This window comes from Aplysia californica, unplaced genomic scaffold, assembly GCF_000002075.1.
Source record: "Aplysia californica isolate F4 #8 unplaced genomic scaffold, AplCal3.0 scaffold00966, whole genome shotgun sequence".
In the NCBI taxonomy this organism is placed as follows: Eukaryota; Metazoa; Mollusca; class Gastropoda; order Aplysiida; family Aplysiidae; genus Aplysia; species Aplysia californica.
Genome location: NW_004798236.1, coordinates 85,952 through 96,600, shown reverse-complemented (window position 1 = coordinate 96,600; position 10,649 = coordinate 85,952). Strand labels below are relative to the sequence as shown.

Genomic DNA, 10,649 nt, shown 5'->3' with positions numbered 1-10,649 from the left:
CCTGTCTCCGCCTTCCCTTCTTTCTTTTTCTCTCTATCTCTCTGTATTTCTCTCTCTCTCTCTCTCTCTTTCTCTCTGTCTCTCTCTCCCCTTATCTCTGTGATGACGCCATCGGCGCTGACCGAGGCCCCTGACACTGACCCAATACTGGCCCGCTGACCCCTCGCTGACCCCGTGCCTCTGAGTCTGACCTCTTCTCTCCACTAATCATTGCATAACGGAAGAGTGCACGGTCTACTTCATCTGTACAGGACTATCGCAGGGGTCTGGGGACTACGTTTTGTGCATGTTCTACAATAATAGCTCTTTACACCTGCCACCTTGAGGTGAGTGCTTCTGAGAGGGGGTGTCTTTCTTGTCTGTTCTAGTAAGTGTTTTAGGGCACTTGCAACACAAGTTAGAAAAACTTAAAAACAGCAAACGGTTGATTTATCAATCTGTAATCAGTCAAAGCAACTTCTCTCACACCCCCATTCGTTCTCTCTCTCTCTCTCAGTCTCTCTCTCTCTCTCTACCTCTCCCTCTCTCTTTCTCACTATCTTTCTCACTACCTTTCTCTCTCTCTCTCTCTCTCCCTCTCTCTCTCTCTCTGTATCTCTCACACACAATCTTTCTCTCTCTCTCTCTCACTATCTTTCTCTGCCACTCTTGACAACATTCTACTGCCACAAAAAAAAGAAAGGGTTGGAAGAAACTGCACCAAAACGCCCATGCAAGCAGTGAATTCAAAAGACAATGACCAGATCTCATCAGAAACAATAAGTCAAAAGAAATATGCTCAAAAAGAGGTAAAATAAAAAGCATACTGTAGTTTTAGTTTTAGTAAAAGTTTTAGGGCACTAGCAACACAATAAGGTTAAATAAGTGCCGAAGATTAGAGGTGTTGCAAGAGAGTAACATACACAAAAAAGGAGAAGATCTTAGGATGACAAATGTTTGGTAGGAAAGAAGGAGCAAACCACACCAGAGCACCCGCCAACCACCCACAAGCATACTGCAAAAGAGCGCCCACCAACCACCCGCCCCTATGAAACAAAATGTGACATATCACACCTGCAGGTGGGGCAAACCCTCCTCCCAAGGAATGGTACACACAAATCATCTAAACTTAGATTTAAATGTACACATGTGACATTTAGTTACATGGGTGTGTTGGGTATATATTTTCTTTCCTTCCCTCAAGCTTTTTAATTTTGATGACAGGATAATGTGCTCCTACCCCATTCTCAACGTGACCTACTTGTATTTAGCATGGCAGATATTTTTCTTTGTGTTTGTAGAAGCTTCAATTTTGGTTTTGGTAAGAATTTTACGGCACTCGGAACTGCATAAGGTTGTATAAGCTCCCTGGACACAAGCTGGTTCTTTTCAAGTTAATTAACAGTACAGCTTGGTTTTACTTTATGGTTGAAGTTCAAAATCTATGGTAAAATTTAATAGTAAAAACAGTCATTTACATTTTGAAATAGCAGAACTTTAATCATCCTGTGGGACATGCATAGGTCATACCAAACGTGGGTCTGACACTTGGTTTCTTGACACTTATTTTTTTCAAAATAGTAGACAGATTATTGACAAACAGGAATTGAGAAAAAAATATGTACTAAGGATATAAAAGGACACCACCCCTACACAGGAAAGGTGGTGATCCAAGCAATATTGGCAGTGCATTACCCACTGGTGGGAGAGCAGTCTATATCATATAATCCTGCCCCATCTCAAAATAGAAGACCATAATAGGACACGAAACACACACACACACACATACAGTTGGGCAGGGATAACTCAAACACATCGGGGATTGACGAAGTGTGTGACACATGCATAACGCTGGTCAACTGATTTTATAACAAAATAAATTGAAGCAATATCAGTTGGGGAATGGCAAAATGTAGGAGCTATCCATGATTTTGAGTTTTCCGTGCTCATGTAATCTGTGCCTGAATGTATTTATACAAACATATTGTTGAAATTGTCCAAGACGGCCACTCATTGTCGAGGAGAAAAGTGATTGTATTAAACAGGTGGATGCTTTCAACAGTGTCATTATAATTTAGAAAAATAAAAATGTAAGGGGGAAAAAGGGAAATGGCCGTTTGGTTGTCTTGGACAGGTGGCCAATTGGGCAGGTTAGACTGTATTCAGGAACATGTATTGAATATATGCTTATCCTTTTAAAAAAACACAAAGCCAAAACGACAAAAGCTTATATACGTCCCCCAGAGGAAGAGACAGCAGTGTGGTTACTCACTGTGTGTAGAGCCAGAGAGAATCCTAGTAATCTCCTGAGTGACAAGACCCTCCCACTGGCACAGACATGAGTAGCAGTGGTCATGGTCAGCATGGCTCAGACACGTGTTGAAAAACCTGCCCAAGAGGAAAAAGCTCCATGAACATCAGTGTGTCTTCTCTTTAAGTTTTAGTATAAGTTTTATGACATTTGCAACACTTTAGAGAGTAACATACATAGAAAAGAAGCAGGAAAGTTACTGACGACAGATGTTTGATAAGAAAGATGGAGCAAACCAAAACAGAAAACCCACAAACCACTCACAGTGTGTTCTAATACAGCAAATTGTAGTGATCTACCTGACATGGCATCAGTCACTCCAGTGTCTGGGGTATAATGGTTCAGCATTTTGACACAGCACTCAGAAGGTGTGAGTTTGGCTCCAGTGTGGAGCAGTTTTTTTCATCGAGTATCTCTGTCTGTGGTGATGTTGTTTTCCACTTGGCCTGGGTTGGTTCTGACAGGCAGGGACAAAGCATCAATACCTCCTAAATGATCTAAATGGCGTCTGTGGTGGGGTGGGGGTTAATAAAACACTAACAAAATACATTCATGAAGCCTGCAATTTTACCATGGGAGCACTTTACATCTTGACAGGACATATATTTGAAATCTACTCAGATTAACAGATTAAAACCTTGACCTTCTTCATGCCAGTCAATGTCATAGCATCTGCACAGCAGCAACTGTCATATCTCCAGTAGAACAACGACTCACCACGGTACATATGTCAAAGACACTCTTCATCATTGAAACTTCAAAATGTTTGATTTGAATAAAAGATGTTGTCTGCATACACAGGTGGTCTCCCCCATGCCTAGTTTCATTTTCATCACCTGCACACAGAGTGTGCTAAAATGATATGCCGAAGGTGTTATAATATTTGTAAAAAAGAGAACACAACTCTTGAGGTTATAGAAATATATAAATAAGTAACCCATATATACCTTGTCACCTCCAACAGACTCGGCTGATCAGTATTGGCAAGCAGAGGAATCAGGCTGTTGCTATGGAAGACAAACAAATATGCTGTGGAATTGTTTGCTAACAACATGTTGGCATGGCAACAGCACATATATGCCTGATAACCTTCAAACTTTCAATTTATGTTGTTGACGAGAGTTGAGACATAAGGCAAGTCAGCTCTGTAAAGACCTAATTTCTACAGGAAGCAGACGAAGACAACACTAACATTGCAAAAAACATAAGGAGAAGACCAAAACAGAATGCCCACCAACCACCCCCTAAAACAAACAGTCCAAAGTCCAGCAACCGTGTCTAAAAGAATATGGACACATCAAGCAGACAAACTAACAGTACATTCTGGACAACACACATAAATGTCACAGTACACCTCATTGGCATAAACTTGACAAACAACACAGAATAGAAAAAATAAGGAAAAATTGGAATTATTTTTAGTTTGAGTAAAAGGAAACCCATTCACATGATAACTGTCATTTAGTTTACGGAAAAAGAAAGATGATAGACCGAAAGAATGGTGAAAAAAAAGAAGTAGGCCCTACCAGTGGCATCCTCCAACAACCAGCAAGGAAAGGTGAAGAGTAAAAGAAGCTAGATTTCTGAAACTGATATACTCATAAAATACTCACACTAATTCCTAGGCTTCTGGTTTTAAAAAAATACACCACAGAACTATTACGAAACCATGTTAGCCTTATTAAGTTGGAAAGAAAATGAAACTAAGAACTACCATTTGAACACTTTAGTGTCATCACATTCCGGTTCGTGGATAGATATCATGAGCCTCAGAAAATGGAGCTAACATACTTTTCTTTGTCTCTCTACAGACTGAACTTACTAGAGGGTGGAGTCACTGCCCAGGATTTTCCACATGTTGTCATGAGTGACCACATTGGCCAGCATACCGACACACATCTCCTGAAAGTCATTAGGAGAGGTTAAAGTCACAAGCAGAGGTTGACTCTCTTGCAAGGAAGAAATATTGCTGAAACAGATTTAGTGACTCTTTCAGAACGGAGATCACAAAGCATGGACATTGTTCAAAAGAAATTTTTTAGGTACATTTTATGTTCACAGATGAGATGATATCATTAAAAGAATTGTCACTCTTTAAAACAAGCTCAAAAGGATGAGTGGTGACTGCAGACACTAAAAGAACCCACATGTCATACCTTAAACTTAAAACAAATAAATGAAATTTTGACAACTTAAGTCAGTCATTCAATAAACTGCTCTTGAGGCATTTTAAGCTTCTGATCAGTTAGACAGTTTGTTATCATTCAGAAAGGTATCATTACAAACATGAAATGTCAGTGAATCTCATCTTTGAAGTAAAATTTGCATTGGACACAACACTCACATATATATATATATATGTCAGCCCATCAAAAGTCAAACCAAGACAATGTGTTAGAACGTCCTGAGTTGACAGCAGACTTCAAGAAATTTGATCACCATTGTGTTTTCTTTGGTTTTACAGACAACGAAGACATCATAGGGAAAATGTGAGATATGATGACCCTTACTGGCCACCCCCTTCCCTCCCAACACACACCCACACACAGAGAAAAGCAAGATAAAAATACAGCAGCCAAACCTGCTTTTCAAGCCACTTTTCCATTTTACTTTAGGACACTGTCCAAGACGTCCACCTGTCCAAGATAACCATTTATCTCCTTGATCATGGGTGACCGTCTTGGACAGCTTTGACGGTAAAAGAGTGAGATAAAAGACTCATTCATTGGCTCACTAACCCTTCCTCTTCCCTTCTCCCCCCCCCCACTCCCTTGCCCTCCATATCAGCACCGATGCGCACAAAACCCTTCCTTTCCTCTCTCCTTGAACATAAGGACAAGGACATGACAAACTAACATACCGTGGCTCGAGGACAACGGGAGTTACTGATGACGTGACAGATGCTCTCTATAGCTCCCACAGAGTGCAGATACTCACACACTTCCTGGGCGGAGGGGATGGGGTGGAATAAAAATGGTAGTAAACATGTCATCCAGTCATAGCTTGATGAGTTTAAAAAAAGTTTTCGTAAGAGTTTTACAGCACTTGCAACATAATTAGGCCATATAAGCCCTGATAGAAGTTTGATAGAAAAGAAGGAACAAACCACACCAGAGCAGCTACCATCCGCCCACCAACTAGATGAGGATTAAGTACGAAAACAGCCACATTTTCATAATAACAGATTAGTACTACCAGAAACATTGGAAGATAATAGAAGAAGTAGACCACATGAGAACACCCACGTTTCTCCCACAAAAAGAAAACAAAATCTGAGTGTCAGAGTCTGAATACAAGGTGCAAATTTTCAGAACTGGTGGCCATACCACTCCATGAAGGAACAAGGACACAGGAGTAAAACAATAACAATACTCCCCCCCAAGAAACCAAGTCGGCAATACAGTGCAATGTAAACCTTTATAAAATCATAATAACTATACAGTGCTATTAAGCTGCCATGTTACCAAGCTATCTTGCCATCAGATACATTGTACCAAGGTAAAAGAGTGAGTTGGATGTTTATACTGCTCTTTAAACAAACTGTTGCACAAGTCAAACATCAGCATCCAACTATCTCGTCCATTTTCTTTGCTGTATATATATATCCCCATCAAATTCCTTTGACAGAATGGGTCTCATAGACCATAGCAGAAGTTACAAGTCGTCTTAATCTTTAAATCTTCTATTTCACATAAGAAATGTTCTCTTCTGTGGAAGCATTAGTCATAGTCAGACATTGACGGACAACCATTATTTTTCTTCCTCTTCTTAATATAATTATACCAAGCTATCATTCATAGTACCTCATCAGTTTAAAACAATAAAGATGTATAGAAGATCATGTAGAAGAAGCTGATCACACTAGAGCACCCATAAGAATCAAACATTTTTCAAAGGAAGAACAAAAGTAAACAACGATAAGACATCAACAAATTAATGTTAAACAGAAACATTTAGGTTACAATAAAAGCACAGTGAAAGACCTGAGGTTTATAAAAAAAAACACTTTAAAATTCGTAGCAGCAAGTCACAGCAATCCTGTTTCTGGACTGCTAATTAATAAAGTCAACACATATTTCTTTTTATTTCTAGGTTGACAATAACAAAACTAAATCATTTCTGAATCTATCACAATGGGGCAAGCACATGTCACCTACTTCGTTACTGGTCATGTCCCAGAGCACGCCCACTTCATTTTGAAGATCTTCCTCCATGTCCACCACATCTGCTTTGTCGTCCGCTCCACTGCTTTCCTCCGTTGCCACATTGTCCTTTAAAACAACGTTACTCTGTCCACAATAGAAACAGAAACAGTTGTATACAACGCTTCGCTCATCCATGTATAGCAAGCTATCTCTGCCCCACTTCATCACTCTCTCCGATTTGCTGTCACCTCTCAATAACAATTAAGTTAACATTAACTTGTCTATTCCACACTGGCCAGTCCACTACTCTTCTATTCTTGCATTTAGAAACCCCGTAACCATTCATCCACAAAGCAGTAACTGTTAGACACTACATGTAACCCCCCCCCCTCCCCCTCAACCAAAAAAATTTTTTTAAAACAAAAATAAACCCCCACCTGTGAGATTCGTTTTAATATAATGCAGGCAAAAGCCAAAATTTTCCAGATTGACATTTTAAAAATCTATATATATAATAATGAAGCTTTGGTTTCGGCAACGCTGAAACAAGACTGTATTTCGACACTCTGGTCACCCTTAGATCAAATTTCATTTTGCATCATGAGCTCTTCCAGTTGTACCGGAACAGTACAATCTTATAATCTCATCGTTGCTGTGAACAAATGGTGTTACTGATGAAACATAGTCAACCAGGAGTAGAATTTTAAGTGCATCCGGGGGGGCGGCGATGCTTCCTGCCGAGTGTTTTATCAGGTTGGAGTCACCTGTTTGTCGTCACTCAGACTGGGCTGATTTAACTTTGGTACCCTTCAAACTAAAGTTTTAGATCCTTGTACTTTTGATCATTATCATTTAACCCACCCAAAGTTCGAGTTTCTGCCGTTGTGACTCAAAAATGAAGACAATGTAACTTGTCTGCTTATTATGTTCGACGCTCTCAAGTCCTCAATGCTTAATTATGATTTGTTCGAACAAGTGTGGATGAGAAAAAATCAAGGGCCTCTTGTGGTATGGAGGTACAATGCTCCCCTCTCATTCAAAAGGTCCTGGAATCAAAACCTCATAGTGAAGAAAAAATGTTCTTCCCTAAAATGTCCTCCTGTCCTGTCATCTCCTTTCATCTCCACTTTCTCCCTCCACCCCACGGTCTCCTCTGGGTTCATCTCCCCTTTACTCCTCACTCTTTCTACTTCCTACCCCTGGCTCCTTCTTACGGCTGTCTTTCAGCCACACCCTGATCTTGGGGTAAGTAAGATAGAACACCAAGCCTTCAGAGATATGAGCAAAAAATTTCGGAGGTCCCTTGTGCAAGTTGCACATATCAAAAAGCCATTCGTGGTCCAAAAATTGATAAGAGAAGGCTTGGGCCGCCACCCTGGCACAATTCACAATTAGTTCTTACCAAAACCTAAAATAGTTTTTCTGTATAAAAACACATAAAAGTACCTTTGATGAGGCTGTTTTGATGTTATGAAAACAAATAATTCTGAAAACAGTTAAGAAATCCATTCCAACATCATGCGTGTCATTTAGCACTCTCTCCCATCGCTTATTTTAGATGATGTTAAACTGTACGAAGGGCAGAGAGATAAAGAGCAGACTAAAAAAAAGCCTCAGCATGTTACCTGCATGAGTTTCATGACTATCTCGATGCACCATTTGCCGCTGTAGACAGTGTCCCCAATTCTGTCACCTCGCAACATCTCGAGGTCAACGTCCGGTGGAGGAGCTGGATTACCGAGGGGGTGAGAGTCAGAGTCCTCAAGTTTTTCATCTTCCTCCGAGAGATATTCTCTCACTTCTGATGGCTCTAGAAAATGTAAGAGGAGCACAGAAATGAGACAGACTATTATCATCACAAAGAGAAAGAAAAAGAATACAAAACTAACTTTAATTGTATAAAAGTCTTAAATTTAACCCTTTATAATATATGCCCTGACCTTCTGAGGCTACCATGCCCCTCTGCCTGAGCTTCTGAGCGATATATTAAATTTACATTCATATGATGATCATCAGAATCACATTCCATATCCCACTCAGGGAGGTAGTCCTTGTCACTGCCAACAAAAAATGCAGAAAGATCTTTAAAATTACCAGTAACGTCCTGTGTAGTAAATACTGTTTTCTGGGAGCGTTTTGTCCAAGGCCGTCTAGTTTGGGGACAGGGTCTTGCTCACCACTGTACCGGTGGCATTCAAGCAATTTTTTACGCACCACAAGTGTACCATTGGCTAATGTTCACAAGGTTAACAACTTTACTTTTTATATATTATTATACCTCTTTCCCTTCCTCTCAATTTTCTATTATAGAAGACCTTGATGAGACTACTCACCTTCATTCATGATCCCATCTGCCATACTTGCAGCACAGGAAGCAAAAGTTGTTGAGAAACTTGGACTTGGGCTCTTGGTGGTGTCTTAGGATTGAAAAACTGCAAACAAAATAGACTGATGAACGTCACTGCACAAGGAAAATTAAAATCTGAAAGAATTCCCCTTAGTGATACTTTGATACTGGGCTGTAAATCAAAATGTGGCAGTGGCAGGCAGGGGTCAAATTAATTTCATATTCATAGGCTACCTCTGGCTGCCCAGACAGCTTCCATGCTGGAGCACAGTTCTCTTCGGGAGAAGTGGTCCCGGCCTAACTCCATAATATATATTATGTGCACAATCGGAAACGAAACCGGAAGTTGCCTTTTTTAAAAAAAGGAGGGGGGGGTGCAGGCGGGACTCCCCCCTGCCATAAAAAAGAGAGAGGGGGGGGGGGTTGCAGGGGGACTCCCCTGCTAAATTCACAAAACGCCGTTCACAAAATAATGGTTTGTGGCAGTTTTTAGTGCAAAAATTGTTCTCAGCACATTAAAAAATGTTAGAATAGTGCCGAAAATAGTCTCAAATGGGTTTGGACCTTTTCTATAAATTTACCGGTGGTCTTTTCACCCAGGCAACTAACTCAGTCAGTTTTTTTTTACTCCACTTCCGTTTTTGTGTCCGAATTTGTGTATAAATGTCTATGGAGGTAGGCCACGACCACTTCTCCCAAAGAGAGCCTGGAGCACCACTCGACCACTTTCACAAGCAGTAAATGATTGAAAATTGTGAGATTTCATACCAATACCATCCTGACTAACAAAACTGCACCGCTCAGACTCCGGGCTCACAAGTATATAAGAATGGGGCAACAGCCACTCTGCCCTTCCTCACCAAGCAGCATGGCGTAAAATAAAAGGTTACAGCCAATGGAATCAAACTTGGGCTTGGGAGTAAATTATTTCAAATCAAGGCTGATTGGACAAAGCATTTTCTGTATAAGAAACTAACAGAGTAGCGTACTGGTAGGCTGAAGTCTGAAGACTGAAGACTGAAGAAGAGAAAAGCTCTACAGTACAGTACAGTATGAACTTGGCCGGACTTTTAGAATTTGAATTGCCCTAACTCTACAGTTACAATACCCTGGAACCGTGAATTAATTCTATCCTCATCTCAGCAGCTTCAGTGCTTAAAGACAGTACTTGGACAAGAATATAGGATGATAAAGGAGTGTAAACAAAGCTTCAAAAACCTGTTTCATTCAAACCCATTAGACACGGGAGTCTTGTAGCGCAATTTTGTTTATATCCGGTCCAGAAAAAGAGAAGAGTAGGTTCCCCTGAAAAATACTAACATAGTCTCTATAACATGGAGAGTTCGAATTGTAAGTTTCACAATCTGACCTTTGACAATGCGACTTGAACCTTCTGCTGATGTAAGCAGGCATAGCCTTATATATTTTTTAAGGCAGTTGACTAAAGTAGGTGATTCAAATTTTAGTAGATGTTGATAAAGACAAAAGATCTTTCAGGGCTGCATGGTGGCAAGAAAATAAAAGGGACTACAGTTAAAGCTGGGATGAACTGGTTCAGCAAAATGACGAAACAGGATTGTATTTTTATAGATTTATTTTTCTGCTCACAGTAGTCACAGGAAAGGAAGATCTTCACTAGATCTAGATCTAGATCTAGTAGGAAATTCATTAGCTTTGAATATCCACAAAAGGACACGCCTTCAACGTGTGACAAACTCAGTGTCACACACACACACACACACACACACACACACACACACACACACACACACACACACACACACACTACGAAAGCGCATAATAAACACACCTGTTGCGCACTTTTCGAAGAGGGCGTGTCGGTGGTGGACGTTACCCACAGTTGGTC

General features: G+C 40.4%; 1 protein-coding gene across 1 annotated transcript in view; it reads right to left on the bottom strand.

The window, feature by feature from the left end:
- Positions 1-10,078, bottom strand: part of LOC101850374 — a gene marked incomplete at its 3' end in the record, with an annotated part of 45,647 nt that extends 35,569 nt beyond the window's left edge. Inside the window, 8 exon segments of the mRNA XM_013089503.2 lie at positions 2,252-2,367; positions 3,238-3,297; positions 4,113-4,192; positions 5,151-5,234; positions 6,448-6,579; positions 8,061-8,245; positions 8,769-8,867; positions 10,001-10,078. Coding sequence (XP_012944957.1) covers positions 2,252-2,367; positions 3,238-3,297; positions 4,113-4,192; positions 5,151-5,234; positions 6,448-6,579; positions 8,061-8,245; positions 8,769-8,793 — 682 coding nt within the window.
- Positions 10,079-10,649: the final 571 nt, after the last annotated feature.